Genomic DNA, 18,896 nt, shown 5'->3' with positions numbered 1-18,896 from the left:
CTATTGAAAGTATGAAAAATATTGCCATTTTGTCAAAGTGTCACGCAAAACTACTATAAGTGTAGTTTTACGAAGTTTATCTTCTAAATCAACACAAAAGAGTACTAGAGAGTTTCCTCTCTCTCTCAAAGCATGGACTGAAGGAGAAAAAAGAAGTATCAGTTTCATGCCCCAGATGTCAATTTTGGTGTTCAAAAGCTGCTACCACATATTTCTGCTGCAGGTCTCCACCTTTACTTTTAATTCACCTTTCCCAGTCATATTATATCCCTCTGGAAAACACTGACACAGGAGAAGACAACACTCCTTCAAGAGGGAAACACATGGCTCCTTTTTCAAACCAGAAATATATTTTTCAGACCAGAAAATATATTTTTCAGACCAGAAATATATTCTCTCCTCTCTCATCTCACACTATTGCCCCGCTCGTGCTCTTCGCTCCTCTGATGCCATGTTTCTCGCCTGCCCAAGGGCCTCTACTTCCCTTGTTCGTCTCCGTCCATTTTCTTCTGCTGCCCCTTACGCCTGGAACGCTCTTCCAGAACATTTGAGAACTACAAGTTCAACCGCAGCTTTTAAAGCTCAACTAAAAACTTTTCTTTTTCCTAAAGCTTTTAAAACTTGATGTTGTGCAGACTTCTACTGTTACTTTTTACTGTTAGTTTTACCCTACCCTGTGCCTGTTTACCCTACCCTGTACCTGTTTGCATTCTCTTCCCCTCCTTATTGTTTTACTATGATTTTATTAGATTGTAAGCCTATGCGGCAGGGTCTTGCTATTTACTGTTTTACTCTGTACAGCACCATGTACATTGATAGTGCTATATAAATTAATAATAATAATAATAATAATAATAATAATAATAATAATAATAATAATTCCAATGTGTTCCAAAAAATTTTTTGTCAAGTGGTCATGGAAGAAGTGGTATGGGTCCAATTTATAAGATCACTGATACCAGCATCATTTCTACCAAAGCTTTCTGCTAAAGAGGAGCTTTGATAATTAAGCACCATGAGTTATTTCCATTACAAATAAGAACATTCTTGCTAGACTTTAATTCAATGCTGGCTCTGTATGATTTTTGAATTGAAACAATTGTGCACTACAGAAATATCCAGACTGGAACATTTGTTAATTTTTCCTTCAGTGATCTTCAGTTGCGTTGGGAGGCTCGCATAGCTGTTAAAGCCCCCTTTCTTTTCTCAATCATCCCAGAGTGCAAGACATGGAATAATGGGCTCGAGTTACAGGAAGCCAGATTCCAGCTGGACATCAGGAAAAACTTCCTGTTAGAGCAGTATGACGATGGAACCAGTTATCTAGAGAGGTTGTGAGCTCTCCCAAACTAGAGGGATTCAAGATGCAGCTGGACAGCCACATGTCAGGCATGCTTTAATGTGGATTCCTGCATTGCGCAAGGGGTTGGGCTTGATGGCTTTATAGACCCCTTCCAACTCTACTACTCTATGATTCTACGTCTGAGAAATGAGACACCAGGATCACAGTCCGGAGTACCACTTTACATGTATGCAAGAGATTGACCATGCATGCTTACACTGGGAGGGGGGGAAGCTCTCTTTATTGGGAAAGCAGCCCCCTCTTCCCTTATTGCCCCCTCCACAATATTGCATTGCCAATAGTTTTTGTAACAGGGTAAAAAGATAAGTCTTGCTTTATACTGCCAAGCACTTTAATTCATCTCAACCAAACATTACAATGCATTATCATGCTGATAATTTGATATAAAAAGCACATCACCATGTGAGTGATCAAATGACAAGACAATATTACTTTGGCCAAAATAGGCCAGATCTTGAGGCATGGTAAGAGCTACAGCTTAAACACTGAACACTTCCCCCTTAAAAAAAAGTCTAACGGTAAATTCACAGTTACTGTGAAGTTCTTGAGAGGAGCCAAGATGGAGAAGTCAAGGCCAAGAGGAGAATGGCCTACTTTACTGCAAACATGGTGCTCTTGGCAGCCATGCTGCCAAGTATAAGAAAACCTCTCTTCCAATTTAGCACAAACTTCCACACAGAATTTTTAGAAATGGCAAAAAGACTGCTGAGGGACTAGAATCAAAAATAGCTTTTCAGGATATTTCAGGTAGATATGCAGATGTACTTTGAAGAGGACACTGATGAATTGTACAGCTCATATTTTGTATGAGAAAGCTGCTGGTGCAACCCTTGGCATTTCCAGGTTAAAAAGGCTCAGGTAGCATAGGGGGTGAGAGAGAGCTCTGCCTGAGACTTTAGAGAGCTGCGGTTGGTCAGAGGAGAAAAGATGAGTGTATGTTTTTGTAGGAATATACACCTGTATTTGATAATGGGCCGATTTGCACTATCATTGCAGCCCACTATGGCTTATGACATGTACCGTCAGCCTTTTTGAATATTCAACCCAAGGGAGGAGGGGTTGCCATGGTTTGTTGTGTCATCTGAACACAGGGGACAGGGGTTGTTTGAGGGTTAAACAGTCCCCAAATAACCCATAATCTGTTCTAGGGTTGTTTAACCCCCAAACAACCCTGCATACTGGGTTCGGACACGACAAACCATGGCAACTCCCCTGCAGGGATTGAATATTCAAATAGCCATCAGCACTGGCCACAACCAACCATGGCTTAGACCTACTGCGGTGATCATTGACTGGTTAATGTCAAAGGCGCTGACTCCATTACAAAGGAAAAAATCTGATTCATTGCATGTTGATATGTTGGCTCTCATTTATGGAAAGACCATGTACTGATGCAAGTTATCTTATGTGGCATCTTATTCATGTCAGTTGGAAAGTAAGTCCCATAGAGTTCAAAGGGACTTTCTTCCAAGTTAAGTCTGGACAGAATTGCAACTGCAACCTTCCATGACGGGCTACAATGAGCTAGGATTAAACAAAAGGAAAGGGAGGTTACTTCCTGAAAATTCACTCCCTTTTCTGAAAAGATCCAGAACTTTGGCAATCTCAGGGGAGGCCAATGAACAAAAAAAGTGTGAGGCATGGCGGGGACAATGTCTACAAGGGCAAAGCCCCACCAGCCACTCTGCCTCTTTCGCTTTCCGGCTCCCGGCCTCCCTCCCTATAGCCAGAATGGAATCGGCCATTTTCCTTTGGAAAAGCTGAGTAAGAATTTTATCTGTCACTGATTGGCTTTTGCATACAGATTTTTTGCCTACTTCATACTGGAATTACTGTTAGCACAGGGCAAGTAAATAGGCTGATTGTGGGCAGGATTGTGCAGGAATTTTGGAATAGGTTTGGTAAGCACTAAATGGCACCTTTAGGGTGATTGCCAAGTTCAGAGACCCTGCTCCTTGAGGGCTGTGCAGATCCAGGGAGGGGTAAATTACCCGCTTCAGGTGAAGAGGCCCTAGTTTATCCCAAGCTCTGATGTCTGTCTGGTTATTCCTTCTCCACTTACAAAAACCCTTTTTTGGAGGGAAAAATGTACCTTTCATCACAAAGAGTTAACCCCATGAAAATTCAGTTTAACCCCAATTGCAACACAGTTTTTTCATGACTTAAGCCACAAACGATAGCTGATATGTGGACTGTAACTTCCCTAGAGTTATATTCAGCACTGAAATATCAAACAAAAGCTTTTCTTTAAAGCAGGAGCAGGCAAAAAGTAGATTGCCAGGTATTTTGGATTTCAAATCTCAAATATCTAGAGATCTGCCTTCTGCTCATCTCTGCTTTAGACCATTTATGTAATGCTAGGTGTCAGACCACATACAGCACTAGCATTGTCTTAAGACAGGAAATCCATCAAAGATGTAAAAGAGGAACAACTAGGTGTTTTGAAAATTTTGCAGTGAATGAGGAGGAATGCAAACCACTTTAGTGGACTACTCGAAATAACGCAGTATGCCCATGCTGTAGAATGTCAGGCTTTATATAGAAAAGTTGGACCAATTTCCAGAAGAATGCAGTTATTGGCAAGAATACTTTTTGCTCTGATTTTTCTCCAATGAAGATAATTAGGCCTCATTTGTTAAAATTCATACTACACACATACAGATTTTAAGAACTGATTTTTGCCTCGCACTGATTTAGAACCAGACTGTAGAACCTCGTTGGCTAATAGCACAATATCCAGAAGAGATTAGCTTTCAAATAACGTAATCAACATTGTTGTGGAAAATATAACCCCCATATATATATATCTGAATCGTTTTCCGATTAAACTTGCATTGTTAAAACACAGTGCGGTCAACTAGTCCTCCTTGGTAACATGAAGCACATTTCATGGTTATTTCACATACAAAAATGGTATTTCCAGGAAAAAACCAATATAAAACATTTAGCAGTCAACTAAAGTTTTAAAACTGGTATATGTTTGGCAAGGTAGAAGCACAATGACAGTTACATAAATAGAAAGGCAACGGCAGAAAATAAATACCTGCTTCTGTTTTAGAGCGTGTATCTCTTGTAGCGTGTATCAATATTTGAACTCCCATCATCTGGAAATACGTTGACTTTAATATCCACACTCTTGGGATTCTTAAAGCTAATTGTTGCAGCATAGAAACAAGGAAGGAGACTGACCAATGTTACAAGCTATTACTATAAGCAGTAACAAGGAGCTTTTACAATGGTAAGTTTTGTTACAAGGCAGTCACGTAGCTTATGTAGTCAGGAGAACAAACTTTCAGATAGTCGTCACTTCTTCATCCATCCAAGATTAGTGCATTTTTAAAAAGGTTAAAAAATACTTTTATGTTTCAGCTGCACTTGATTCAAGTGTTGCTTGCGGAGGTTTCAGAAGTTTTTAAGTTAAATATGTTGCTACCTGAGTAGCAAAGTGTACCACAAAGGTATTTGTCCATAGGATAAGTGTCACTTTCTATCCAAAGCAGTTAGCTTACTCCAATTCGGGATGTCATCCATTCCAGACCTTGACACAATCTGGGGTGGGGTAGATGGGTTAGGAAAGAGAAAACTCAGTAATATTCATGGTGTAAAACCACATTACCAATTTATCTCACCCATTTACAACCCCCCCCCCCCCAATGTTTTAAAATAAAACTTTAACAACTAAATAAAATGGAGTATATTACTGAACACCACACTTGTTTCATTTTTTAAAACGGACAGGCAATGTCTTTGTTTGTGTATTGTTAATAAGAAAAACTACATTGGAGAAGTTTCTGAAAGCTGTCTGGCAATGCGATAAGGTAAGTATAGTGAAGTTTACGGCACGGTTTTGTTGTTTAATAAAAGGTGTTTTGTAAATGGACACGTGTTAAGTTGTGTCTTACATCTTAACCATTTACAATGTTTGCTTTCGCATCTGATAATTCACCTATTATGTTAAAAGAAGGAATAAGACACATGAATGGAGTGAAAAGAAAGGGGGATTTAAAAAGCTAAACCACATTGTGCAAGAGTCGTATTAGAGTCCTTCATAATATTGGCTTGGATTCAAAGAGGCTGTTAGAGAAGTAGAAGTCACTTCCGTCTGCACAAGGGAGTCCACTATTAGGGCTAACCTCTTTCTGATGCAAGCCCCCAACCTTATTTTTGTGGAGGGGTTCACAAAAGTTCATGGAACAAAAATTAGGATCCAAGCCACTGCATTTAACAGCTATATGAGAATTCAGAGGTTTCCAGAATATATATACCCTAAAACTTGGCCAGTCAGGCTAAAATTCAAGACTTAAATATAGATGAAGAGTTTCTAACCCCCAAATTATTTTACTCTCCATATTTATGTACAGAGGGTGATTCGGCACTGACACAAAACAACATTATTAAGACACCCTATCAATTTAGGGATGGCAACTACTGACAGCTGTTAGGCAACTGGTTGAGAGAGCCTAATGAGTACTTATTACTGTTTTTCCTTCATTAAAAAATGTTTCTAGCCCTTATACTTAGGAATAAAAGTTGAAAAGTGTGACAGCAATTTGTTTAAGGTACAGAAAGGACAAGACTGCATGATCCTCAAACTTCCTTATGTGTCATTGTTCTTAAGTCACCTTAAAACTAAGGATTGTTTTTTTCAGTATTCAAGGTTAGCAGCACCTGAGCTCTCATTCGTTCCAGAAAAGTGAGAAGTACAACCAGTCAGAACGGACTTGTTACTTTTCCCAGACCATCAGGAATTATTCCACATAGGCCTGGACTGCCTATGTGAAATCCTGGGATAGTAGAGTGGAATGTACTACTTCAAACTACAGGGGGGAGGCTAAGATTTTTGAATGCTTCACTACATAAGAAGTCTGCTAGTAAAAAAAATCATGACATCAGAGATAAATGTTCTGAGCCAGCATGTTCTCTGCTGAGTTTTTTTTTAAAAAAATAAATAAATTAAGGGGAACATTCAAGAATATAATATATTACCCATTCTACTACTTCATGATTTTACCACCTCATTCTGTTCCATGTGTAGACCAGACTGCAGTAATGCAACAGCTCAAATTTAAAAAGATACTACACTCTCAGTTTAAAGGTGCTTACTGGAGAGATTTACTAATTAGTCAGAGAGATATGCACATTGACAAAAGAGGTACAGACTAAATTAACAAACCCTGTCATGCAGAAACTCTTCACTCATGGAATTCAGCAGTCTTTGGACAAAACAATGTATGTAAAATAATAATTGCTTGTTGTGCTGCAGTTTTAAAAAATACATGTGTGACAAGTTTTTCAGTATGTCATGGTAGTTTTATGTGCTGCATATGTCTCCAATTTTCTTCCAGCAGCCAAAATATTTAAACCTATATGTTTGAATAAGGGGGGGGGAATCAATAAAGTATACTTCTAAGTCATTTAGAATATTCTACTCAACACTTTACTTGGAAATTGTTTAGTGTAATTGTTTTAAGATTTGACAGCATGCATACCTTACATTTCAATTTTTAGGACAAATGATGGCATTTTAATCCCACAACAATAGCTTCATGTCTATAACTCTCATAGCCAGGGACCATTTTCACTTTAAAGTAAATTGCTCCTTATCAGAGCAGATGGCATTATCAATGCTACCTTGAAATTAGGAAGCACTAACATGACCTCACAACGTTTAACACGGACAGAGAAAATAAAAGTTGCCTGTTTCTCTCTACCTGAAGTCATTTCATTTAGTATTACTGATACCTACCCTTCTCCTGTTAGTGCACAACAGGACTGAATGTGCCAAGGGTGATCCTTTATGGCACTAAGGGTGAGGTACTTGGAAATTTCAGCTGCTGTCATACAACCTTTCATATCTTGCTTGTTTGCAAAGATGAGAACTGCAGCCTTCCGCAAATCCTGTACGGATGTGTATTTAGAAAGTTTGTGTTAAGACCTTAATAGTTTCATAAACTTAAAACATCACAAAGAATAATGCTATTATAATATGTATTTATTATTAACATATTGATGTTGCTTTATTTGCTAAAAAGAGCAAATTTCAGTAGTCTAAATGTGTTGACTGCTGCAGCTGTAACTCTGCCAATTGCTTAAACATGGGTTTCATATTTGTTCCCCTATACTCTCTTCCAAAGCATCGACACACATCACCACTCTTTTTACACTTCTCATGGTCAGAACAAGTAAGATTTGAGATCAGAATCCATTTGAACATACAGGAAACAGGAAAAAAATGATTGAGTGCACAATTCTCTGTGTGTTTAGACAGAAAAATAACCCCCTGCATTCTTCAGCCAGCCTTGCTGAGAGTTGTAGGTCTATGTTTCTGTCTAAATATGCAGCTACTCTGATGTGTGTTTTTGTGTCTGTGCATATGTTTTTAAAAATAACTTAGATACAAAAATGTTGTTGCATGAGCAGAAAGCACTTCCACTTGCACAAGGCAGCCCCCAACCCAATTTAATCATTTCCCCCACTACACATATACACTGCAGCCCACTGCACAGCCCACAAAGCTGCTTGGCGAAGCCTCCAAAACAGCATGGGATATGGTGAAAATTGGGGTTTGCCTTCCACTAGCAAGACTGCCTTCTACTTATGCAAAATGTTGGATCCTAGCCAAAGACTACATTCCTCGAATACATATAGAATATAGAAGAGTAAAATCCAAAGTACCTCATGGGCCAACATTCTGTAGAGTTCTTCTTTTGTGAGGGACAGTCTCTCTCGATCAATGCTGTCAACTACAAAGATAATAAACTGTGGAAAGAAGAAAGGCCAAGAGCTAAGAAGACGTGTTTCCATGCAGGCAGGAACATGCAAAGTGATACAATTTCTGTGTGAGATTGTTGCAGCAAAAACAGCAAAGTGTTTTCGTCTTTAAGGTGCCATAAGGGCACTTTTATAAAATGCTACGTTTGTGTTAAAACAAAATGCCTCTACTTAATACCCTTGAACAACTTACTCTTTTCTGAAGCAGTAGAAGGCAAGGAAATTTTATGAAACTACAGCTGCAAGAGTTGTGTCTACACAATGTTTGCTTTGCACACAAGTACCTGGGAAGTATCCCTCTCATTCAAATTTATCAGAGATCAGTATCAAGAGTTTATCTTTATGGTGGAGTAAAAAAGAGAAGTTATCTCCTAAGACCTGAAAAGCATTTCAGAGGCTTAAAAAAATACATTTTCTATTTCTTTCTCCTCTGCTAGTTCCCTCCTCCTTTCCTCTTGTATCTTTCCCTCTTAATACTGTTGTATCTTTCCCTCTTAATACTGTTGTATCTTTCCCTCTTAATACTGTTGTATCTTTCCCTCTTAATACTGTTGGCCAAAGTGGTAACTTGGTTCTAGTTTATCCTTGTGAAGATCCTCCTGCAATTTGCCAACACAGAATTGTCAGAGTTAGGAACAACATCAACATACCTCTGTATTTGAGTAATAGGTGTTCCAGGATGACCGTAACGACTCCTGCCCTCCGATATCCCACATGAGGAAATGAGTGTTTTTTACTATTATTTCTTCAACGTTACTTCCTATCGTGGGAGAAGTGTGAACCACCTCGTTCATTAGACTAAAGGGGAAGAAGTGGTATGCTGAGTGAGATCTAGAATGCAGCTATCATCAGTTCTACAAAAAACGTGTTATCATAGAATAATGTCTGCCTTCTGGAGTAAAATTAGAGAATCCAATAAGACCGTTCAGAAAATTTATTTATTTATTTATTTATTACATTTCTATACCGCCCAATAGCCGGAGCTCTCTGGGCGGTTCACATATTTATTTTTTCTTATTAAGTAATAAGCTTTGGACTGGTTTTCACTAAGTTCTTCCACATGATCACAGATGCAGGTTTATTACTGTTCAGGAAACTTTATATGAACCTGGTCATAAATTCAGAGAGATAATGGCCATCTCTGTGATTATAGCTATGGAAAAGGTACTACGTGAGAGAGGGCTACCAGCTAACACTCACCCTATTCAGAAGTTCACCACCCAAGCAATTTCAGTAGTGCAAGAAGGGAGAGCAGAGATGGGCCTAGAGCACTCCCTCTGTGGCTCCTCAGTGCCCATCTCCATGACCCTCCACATGCTGGGGGAAACATATGCAGCGAGGATCCAGCTCTAGCTCTGAAGGCGCCCCATACAATATAGACCCTGAAAAATCAGGCTTCGAAATCTTACAGGGAACCTACACAAGTAGAGAAAGCACCCCACTGCAGAATTTACCCCCACCTACTGCTAACAGCCCTAATTTTATACTCATGGACTCAATTACATGGAAACATTTAGCAGCATAAAACTTTGTAAGAATGTCAGAGCCAGTCTGGATCAAAACAACGTCTATTGAGTCCAGCATTTTGTTCACACAGCAGCCAGCCAATGGCCTGTGGGAATCCCATAAGCGCATTGACTTCAATAGCACAGTCCCACAACTAGGAAACAGAGCCATGCTGCTTCTGATACTAGAGGTAATAAATAGCCATCACGACTAGTCACCATTGATAGCCTTATCCTCCATGAACTTGTCTGATCTCCTTTTAAATCCATTCAAGTTGGTGGCCATCTCTTCATCTTGTGGCAATGAATTCCATAGTAACTGTCCTTTTAAGAAGGGCTCTAGTGAGAAATTGCATATGGAATTCTGTCATTAGCTTATTATGAACCCTTGGAGTTAATGTAAAACATTCTAAATGTGACAGATTAGAAGAACTATTTAAAAACAAACTAGCACAATTCCACCGAAATAGTCCTTCTTGTTTAAGTTTATTTCGCTGTCTTCTTGCAGAAAGCAAGTATATTAATTACCTGCCTGTGGCTTTTACAACCACAGCTTATGACAGTTATAAATGCTACTTCAACATTATGAAGTAATCCGCTCAAAGAATATTATATGTGTCAGCATTATACCCTAAGACAAGTAGGTAATACAGGATCGGTCAGCAATAAGACATTCCATCAATAATTAGACTATCAATGCCTGGTAAAATAGGATTTGTTCATAAATACAAAGAGTTAGAGGAAGTCTAGAAGAACATAGCAGCTTTCTTATGCTAAAGTCTGAAAAACACCAGCTTCAAACTTTCAGGCCAAATTTGACCCTGAGGAATCAAAATTATTTTCCAGTTCTGGATAGGTTGTCCTTATTCTCCCAATATTTGTAAACCCTTCCCCAAGCATTCAATTATGATCAGCTTCATATCCCAAGGACTGAGGGAATCCAGTTAAAATACTTACAATTGATATAGAATGGTGGTCTTTCCAGCATTGTCAAGTCCCACAATTATCACTTTGTGTTCTACAATAAATGTGAACAGTTATGAGCAGTTGTAAATGTGAAGTCACCTTATACTTATATGTAATCTGCCATTCCAATACAATTATATATTCTAGGCTGTTGTTTTTTAGAGGAGTAGCTTGATAGAGATACTCAACATTTTCCTTTAAATGACTAGGTAAGACAAGCTTCTCTACGCACACTTTTAAGAAGCCATTACTTTTCAAAACTCTTTTCTGGTCTACCATAGACTCCCTTCCTCCATCCTTGGAACTCCAAATTTCCCAAGAATCCCAAAGCCCCAAAGGCTGGGTAGGAAAAAGAGAACAATGATATTTTAAAGCCACTGTTCTCTTTATAGCCATTTCCAAATATCAGCAAAGCATAGATGAATTTTAAAAAAGCCTATCTGTTTACTATCAGCCAAAGTAAACACATAGTGGGGCCTGAGCATCTTTTAATTCCATCTCATTAAATGTCAGTAGCCCATGACCAAGATAATCCAATGGCGGGGTCTTATCAAGTGGTGTGAACTCCCCCTTCTCTCAAAATCATTCAAAGGTTTGTCAGCTTAATGCAAGCTACATCACATGAGCCATCACTGCAAAGTCAACTTACTACTACCACCAACCCTCCATTTCACCTTTTCTGACACGCAACCAGTATTTTCACTACCTTGAAGCTACTGCATAACCAAATCACCATAAGTTTCAATATCTTAGGATTTATTCTCACATTATGCCCCCATATAGAAGCTATTGAATGTTTCTATATGGTGGCAAATCCAAGCAACAGCCCTTACATGAGAAAGCAACTAATGCAATGGATCTCCTGCACCAATGTCATACATCTGTGGCTTACAGCTAGTGCAGGAGAGTTTTCCCATAAAGTACAGACAATCCACATGGTGAACAGGTCTGGCGTGACAGCTGTTGCATATAGAGCTGTTGCCATGTGAAAGCATCTTTAGAGTATTTAGTTCAGGACCCTAACATGACAATCACCATGAAGATAATCATCAAAATAATATCTGCTTATGGGAATTCTTTGTGCTGTAACTTCAAGATAGTGGAATGTTTGATCAGGTCTCATAAAAGGTTAACCAATATTCCATTAAAAATGAATGTACTAAGACAACTTTGCATGGCAACTCCTCCATCCCCCAATTGTACAAGTGAGGGTCTACATCAGAATGGCTGAAGGGTTTTATTATGCATGCATCTGATATCATATGTTTTAGATTAATTTAAATTCTTTAAAGGAAAATGAAAGCAAACTTGCAAAGCGGCTACTATGCTGCAGTAGCTATTTTTTTTAAAAGTGAAACATTTTAAAATAGCAATGAACGCGATAGCTTGGAAAAATACTGACATATTTGTCTTGCAAGCAAAGCTTTCAAAATCCAAGAAAAACACGTTGGTGTTGCAAATTTGAGTAGAAAAGAAGAAAACCCATCACCTGGCAAAATAAATCTTCTGTCCAAATGGAGTATATTTGCATTCAACATGGTATTTTTTCAAATCCGGAACATACACTTAAACAACCGACACTCCCACCAGCAACAAGTGAACTTGTTTGCCCTCATGCACCAACTTAACTCCATCAACCTTTCACCATTTCTTCCTTTCTCATCCTACCATCTCTCCTCTCCTGCTGTAGCCTGTGAAAGATGATACCATCCTTCCCCCCTCATAAAAACAACCTCCTCGCGCTCAAAGACCGGTCTTGCCAGGTCAGTGACCGTTGCCTGCTCCTCCAGAGTGTCAAGACCCAGTACTGGGGGAAGAGCCCGCTCCAAATTCTCATGCAGCTAAAGAACCCAACTGGGTGACCAGTAGCCAGTCACACTCTTTCAACTTCCCCTACCTCACAGGGTTGCTAAAAGGATGAAACAGGTGGTGGAGATGGAGAAGCAGGCCCTACACTCCTTCTACAGAACAAAAACATAATAAATGAGAACAAAGAAATAGCCCACCTACCAAATCTTGCAACTCAACAGAACCCCCCTTGCTATTTTTTAAATCTACTATATTTATGCCCCATCGTTTTTCCTGTTTCAAAGAACAGGCGGTTTACATGGTCCTCCTTCTCTCCATTTTATCCTAACAACAACCCTGTCAGGTAGGTTAGGCTGAATGTCAATGACTGACCCAGTCACTCAGAGAGTTGGGGACTTGAAGCCGGGTGTCCGAAGTCCCAATCCAACACTCTAACCGCTACACTACACTGGCTCTCACCCTCCTCCAAGACCTGGGTTTATTGTTAAAGCCAAGCAGTGATCTTCACTTCCCCTCAACCCACAGTTCTGCCTCCTTCTCCCATATCACTGCCCTGCCTGCAAACCTGTTCGACTCCAGCGAAGCCCCCACCCAACATACTCGCTACGAATCCTTCCCACACAAATGCTGCTGCTGCTACTACTACCGCCGCCTCCTCCTTCTCGTTCTACTCACCCTGGTTACAGAAAAAGCTCCACAGCTTAGCAAATATGAGACCCATCCCGAACGGAGCAACCGATTTCCACTACTAAGTACCGTTCTTCTGTTCTTTCTTATCCAACGCGACGGAGAAAGTGGGTGGGACCGAAACCAGCCCGACTCCTCCTCCGGCTGCTGCTTTAAGCCACACCGGCAGCCTGCGAAACCCTGCCCATCCTTCTGGCTTGCCTTGCCTGCCTTCCCCAGTACCTTACGTCACTACGTCCGGCCGCGCACAGGACGTACTTGCCGTGACTAACGCTGACGCAGGGCCGAAACAGGGATGGGCTCTCCCTCTCCCCTAGAAACATAGTTTACACATAGGCCTCACTTCCTGCTTCCATTCGAGCGGCGCCATATGCGGGGCAAATGCATGGTGCTTGCAATCAGCGGGAGCCCTTTGCCTAGGTTGCCCCGCGCGTTCAATAGGGAACCGGAAGTGTTGTCGTTTCATTAAAGACTGCGGCTCCTCTGGACGAGAAAGAATTAAGTCGGTAGCGTCATCTTCCTCTCATGCCCGGAGTGCAGTCCCGTGCCTAAATGAATTTGCTTTTCTTTTTTTAGAAGGTACTATCCCACTTCCAGCGGGTGTATTCTGGAGAGTAAGTTTCTTCTATAGTGTTAGGTAAGATGATGACGATAATGATAATAACGTTTCACTGTAGCACAATCCGGGTTGCTTTCTCTAAAATTGATTATGCATTGTAATGCAAATTATATAGGAATATCAACCTGGAGGTATCAACGGTAAACTCCACCCGTTAGAGCAACCCCGGGAATTCAGCCTGTGTCGCTCTACAACTATTTTATCTCTGTGTTCAATAGTGCCTGTAAACTCCGGTCCCCGCTCTTCTAGCGCTTGGGGCTCAGTGCAGTTGATTCTATAGGAAAAGTTTTTCAGAGGGTCGCAAGTGTTAGTCTGTTGCTGCACAAAAAACAGCAGAGTCGTGTGGCACTTTAAAGGCTAACACATTTATTATGTGATATGTGGATGTATATACCTTTAAGAGGCCTGTAGCTGCTAGTCTCCAGGTCCTCATCGAAGGCCTGGGCGGAGCCTCTGTTTCTGTCAGTTGGTGTTGTGGGCTTTGCTGAGGGAGTTTGGTGTCACTGTTCTAAGAAGTTTTAGTAATAAAAGAATCCAGCAATGAAAAGACTCTGATGTTATTGCCTGGTAGTCTAGAGGCAAGTGGCAGGCTGAGCAGGTAAGCTCACCCGTATGGTCCCTATGCCTGAGGGATACTACATGGTGTCAGAAGTGGACTCTCCCCTTCAGAAATCCACTTGAAGAGGGGTTTTAGTGCCCGCCGCCATATTGGAATAAAACATGGAGCATTTTAAACCTCCTTCTGAGCTAAGCTTTATCGGGAACTTAGGAGAAAATTGGAGGAAATGGGAACAGAGACTACAACTATACCTTACAGTTACAAAAGCGGAGAAAGAGTCAGAAGACTACAAAATTGCTGTAATGCTGCACTGCATAGGAGAAAAGGCTTTAGAAATTTACAACACCATTCCTAATATCTATGCAGATCCTGAAAGTCAGACACTAGAAGAAGCCCTTGCTGCATTCAAAACTTATTGTGAGCCCAGGAGAAACCCTGTTTTTGAACGGTACCAGTTCTGGCAGCTTCCTTATAATGAGGAAGCAGGCATAGACTGTTTTGTTACAGCCCTTAGAGAAAAATCTCAGCATTGTGAATTTGGGGCCTCCACAGACCTGATGCTTAGAGACAAAATTGTTTTCAGCATCTCAGACAGCAAGCTTAAAGAAAAGCTTCTAGAAGACCCTAAGTTGACTCTAGAGCAAGCTATTACCATCTGTAGAGCAAAGGCTCTTATCAGGGCTCAGGCAACAGCAATGACCTCAGAAACAAACATCTTAGCCATCCAACATAAAAGCGGAAGGACCATAAGCTACCAAGAAAGTAAAAGGGCCCCAAAGCAGACCTTTGCAACAGTTAAACCTACAGCGGCAAGGGGCAATTCCTGCAGTAGATGCGGTTATGTTCACAGGCCCAGGCAGTGTCCAGCTTTTGGAGAGACCTGCAATAGGTGTGCAGGAAGGAATCACTTTGCTAAAATGTGTAGGCCACAATCTGAGCCTTCCAGTCTCACCAAAGATGTAAATGCCTTATTCATGGGAGTAATAACTACATGCCATCAAGCTAGGCTCATGGGAAGCCCAGAAGCCTGGTATAGCACAGTAGTTGTGGCAGGACTTCCAGTTGTTTTCAAGTTAGATTCTGGATCTGATGCTAACACAATTCCAAAAGATATTGCAGAGTGCTTGCAGGATAAAGTGCATACAGCAATGACAAATGTGACACTAATTGCCTTTGGTGGAGCAAAGGTCAAACCAAGAGGTACCATTATAGCTCCTTGCAAAAATGGTCTGAAGAATCGAAATCTAACCTTCTATGTCACAGAAACTAGAGATCCACCACTTCTGGGTCGGTCAGCCTGTGTAGCCCTTGACTTGATCAGACGTGTGCACGTATTAGCAGTACATTCTCCAACCAAGATAGAGGGTCTCCTCAAACACTATTCTGATGTTTTTGAAGGCCTGGGTCGTTTCCCAGGTGTGCATCATATTCATGTGGATCCCACAGTATCACCTGTGGTGCATGGATGCAGAAAGATTCCATATGCAATCATAGCCCCTTTGAAAACAACATTGGAAGACCTAGAGTCAAAGGGAGTCATTACAAAGGTGACTAATCCAACAGCATGGGTCAACAGCATGGTGATAACACAAAAAAAGAATGGTTCACTCAGGCTGTGCCTTGATCCCAGGGATCTCAACAAGGCAGTGAAGCGACAACATTTTTCAATCCCTACAGTTGAGGATGTGCAGAGAGAACTTGCTGGCAAAAAGTTGTTTACCATTTTAGATGAGAAGGATGGCTACTGGCAAGTGGCCCTAGACAAGGAGTCATCAGAACTATGTACGTTTAACACCCCGTGGGGGAGGTATCATTTTAATAGACTGCCCTTCGGCATTAAGTCAGCAAGTGAAGTCTTCCAGCAGAAAAATTATGAGTGCTTTGGGGACATTCCTGGCATCCATATCATTGCCGATGACATGATTATTGCAGCATCCAGCAGGGAGGAGCATGATAAGATACTTAAACAGGTACTTGACAGAGCGCGGAAAAAGGGTGTCAAGTTTAATAATGACAAAATTCAATTATTGGTGGATACTGTCAAGTATATGGGCCACATCTTCTCTAAGGATGGTGTACAACCAGATGACAGCAAGGTGGAAGCAATCATCCGATTACCTCCCCCTGAAGATAAGAAAGGTCTCCAAAGAATTCTGGGCACCATTCAATACTTGGCCCAATACATACCTAATGAGTCCAGCCTAACAGCTCCCCTCAGGACTCTTCTACGAAATGATATTATGTGGCAATGGGGGCCTGAACAGCAGGCAGCTCTTGATGGACTAAAACAAGCCATTACAACTGCACCAGTCTTGCAGTATTTTGACCCTAAGGAGCAACTATGGGTCCAAGCTGATGCATCCAAGGATGGTTTGGAGGCATGCCTATTCCAGAAAAAGAGACCAATTGCATATGCTTCTCGTGCCTTATCCAAGGCGGAGCAAAATTACGCACAAATAGAAAAAGAACTCTTGGCAATCGTCTTTGCAATGTCAAAATTCCATCAGTATGTTTTTGGTGTCCAAATAAAAGTCCAATCAGATCATAAGCCACTAGAGGCAATTTTTGCCAAGCCACTGGGGAAGGCCCCAGCAAGATTACAGAGAATGTTATTACAACTGCAGAAATATGATATTCAGATCCACTATACGAAAGGCAATGACATGTTTATAGCGGACACACTTTCTAGGGCGACTACAAGTACTCTCCCCACAGATACAGAACCTCTGATGGAAGATAGAGTGATCTACAGTTTGTCCAGTACAGACCCGCTTAGTGATCATATGCTCAAATCATTGCAAGAACACACGTCAGCAGATACATGCCTACAGGGCTTGAATACTCTACATATTAATGGCTGGCCCAAGAGGCGCAAGCAGATTAGCCCTGAACTTTATCCCTATTGGCCTCTCAGAGACAGTATTCGAATTGAAAATGACTTGTTGCTGGTGGGACACAAAATCATCATCCCCCAGGGTGCCAGAGACAACATGTTAAAACTGCTGCACTTACCACACCAACGGGTCAATAGATCTAAAGCACATGCTCGGGCATTGATGTATTAGCCTCGTATGAATGAAGAGATAGAACGGTGGGTCAACAATTGTCAGCCATGCCAGGAACATCAGCCAGCCAATCAGAGGGAACCAATGATCCCTCACGAGATCCCAGACCTGCCATGGCTAAAGGTAGCAGCTGATATTTTCGAGTTACAAGGTCACTCTTACCTGGTAGTCATGGACTACTTTTCTAAGTTCCCTGAAGTTCTCCACTTGACAGATAAAACAGCTGTGACTGTTGTTGCCAGATTGAAAGCAACATTTGCACGTCATGGTATACCTAAAGAGATAATCTGTGACCATGTACCATTTGCGAGCCAGGTTATGAGACAATTTGCAACTGAGTGGGAGATCACCTTGACACATTCGAGCCCAGCTTACCCCCAGTCCAACGGGCAAGCAGAACGTACTATACAAACCATCAAGCACATGCTATCGAAAACTCTACAAGATGGCGCTGATCCATATCTGGCTCTGTTGAACCTGCGTAATACTCCAGTAACAGGTTTAGATTTTGCTCCTGCCCAATTGCTCATGGGACGTTTACTACGGAGCACACTGCCAGCTATTACATCTGCCCTGAAGCCCAGGGTGCCACGTGGAGCGCACCCTAGATTACAAGATCGACAGAGGCAGCAGAAAGCATATTATGACAAGCACACAGCACCTCTTCCACCTTTGCAAGTAGGAGACAGGGTCAGGTTGAAAACAACTTTAGGTTGGATGCCAGCATCAGTAGCTCAGAAAAGAAGAGAGCCACGCTCATATGTAGTGGAGACTCCCCAAGGTCAAACTTATAGAAGGAACAGGGGGCACCTCAGGAGGGATTGCTTTTCCCCTGTGAGTGCAACCAATGTGGATCTAGGGGTTGCAGAGGAGCTGGCATCCCCTGAGGCAGTGGTCTTGCCAGAAGGACCTCAAGGTGAGCTGGAGCTATCGTCAGATGTAACAGCAGATGGAATCAAACGGACACGGAGTGGGCGAGAAGTGAGACTACCAGCAAAGTTTAAGGACTATGTTATGGGATAGTGGTGAAGAGCTGAGATTGACAAGTTAAGATTTAATTGAACAAAAGTTATTGTTTTTATGGAGAAGGGGGGATGTGATATGTGGATGTATATACCTTTAAGAGGCCTGTAGCTGCTAGTCTCCAGGTCCTCATCGAAGGCCTGGGCGGAGCCTCTGTTTCTGTCAGTTGGTGTTGTGGGCCTTGCTGAGGGAGTTTGGTGTCACTGTTCTAAGAAGTTTTAGTAATAAAAGAATCCAGCAATGAAAAGACTCTGATGTTATTGCCTGGTAGTCTAGAGGCAAGTGGCAGGCTGAGCAGGTAAGCTCACCCGTATGGTCCCTATGCCTGAGGGATACTACATATTATACCATTAGTGAGTGCTGCCCACTTCCTCAGATGCATCCAAGGAAATTTTGTGAACCGCCCAGAGAGCTTCGGCTATTGGGCGGTATAAAAATGTAATAAATAAATAAATAAATAAGGAAATGAACAGTATCCACTAAAGCTTATTGCAGAATAAATGTGTTAGGCTTTAAAAGTGCCACAAGA

General features: G+C 41.4%; 1 protein-coding gene across 1 annotated transcript; it reads right to left on the bottom strand.

The window, feature by feature from the left end:
- Positions 1-3,823: 3,823 nt before the first annotated feature.
- Positions 3,824-13,243, bottom strand: ARL5B (ADP ribosylation factor like GTPase 5B). Its single transcript, XM_063127523.1, has 6 exons — positions 13,090-13,243; positions 10,597-10,657; positions 8,785-8,932; positions 8,039-8,122; positions 7,110-7,261; positions 3,824-4,912 (listed from the first exon to the last, which is right to left on the bottom strand). Exons 1-6 carry the CDS (start codon positions 13,133-13,135, stop codon positions 4,864-4,866), a joined length of 540 nt encoding a protein of 179 aa, XP_062983593.1. The 5' UTR covers positions 13,136-13,243; the 3' UTR covers positions 3,824-4,863.
- Between the last annotated feature and the right edge of the window lie 5,653 nt (positions 13,244-18,896).

The sequence above is a fragment of the Elgaria multicarinata genome, chromosome 1 (assembly GCF_023053635.1).
Source record: "Elgaria multicarinata webbii isolate HBS135686 ecotype San Diego chromosome 1, rElgMul1.1.pri, whole genome shotgun sequence".
In the NCBI taxonomy this organism is placed as follows: Eukaryota; Metazoa; Chordata; class Lepidosauria; order Squamata; family Anguidae; genus Elgaria; species Elgaria multicarinata.
This window is presented reverse-complemented; position numbering and strand designations above follow the sequence as displayed.

Coding starts and splice junctions, on each gene's coding strand:
- ARL5B (XM_063127523.1), bottom strand. CDS start 13,135: ATGGGTCTCATATTTGCTAAGCTGTGGAGCTTTTTCTGTAACCAGG. Junction 8,123..8,784: donor CCTATTACTCAAATACAGAG/GTATGTTGATGT, acceptor TTCTTTCCACAG/TTTATTATCTTTGTAGTTGA. Junction 4,913..7,109: donor TGTGCACTAACAGGAGAAGG/GTAGGTATCAGT, acceptor ACCCCACCCCAG/ATTGTGTCAAGGTCTGGAAT.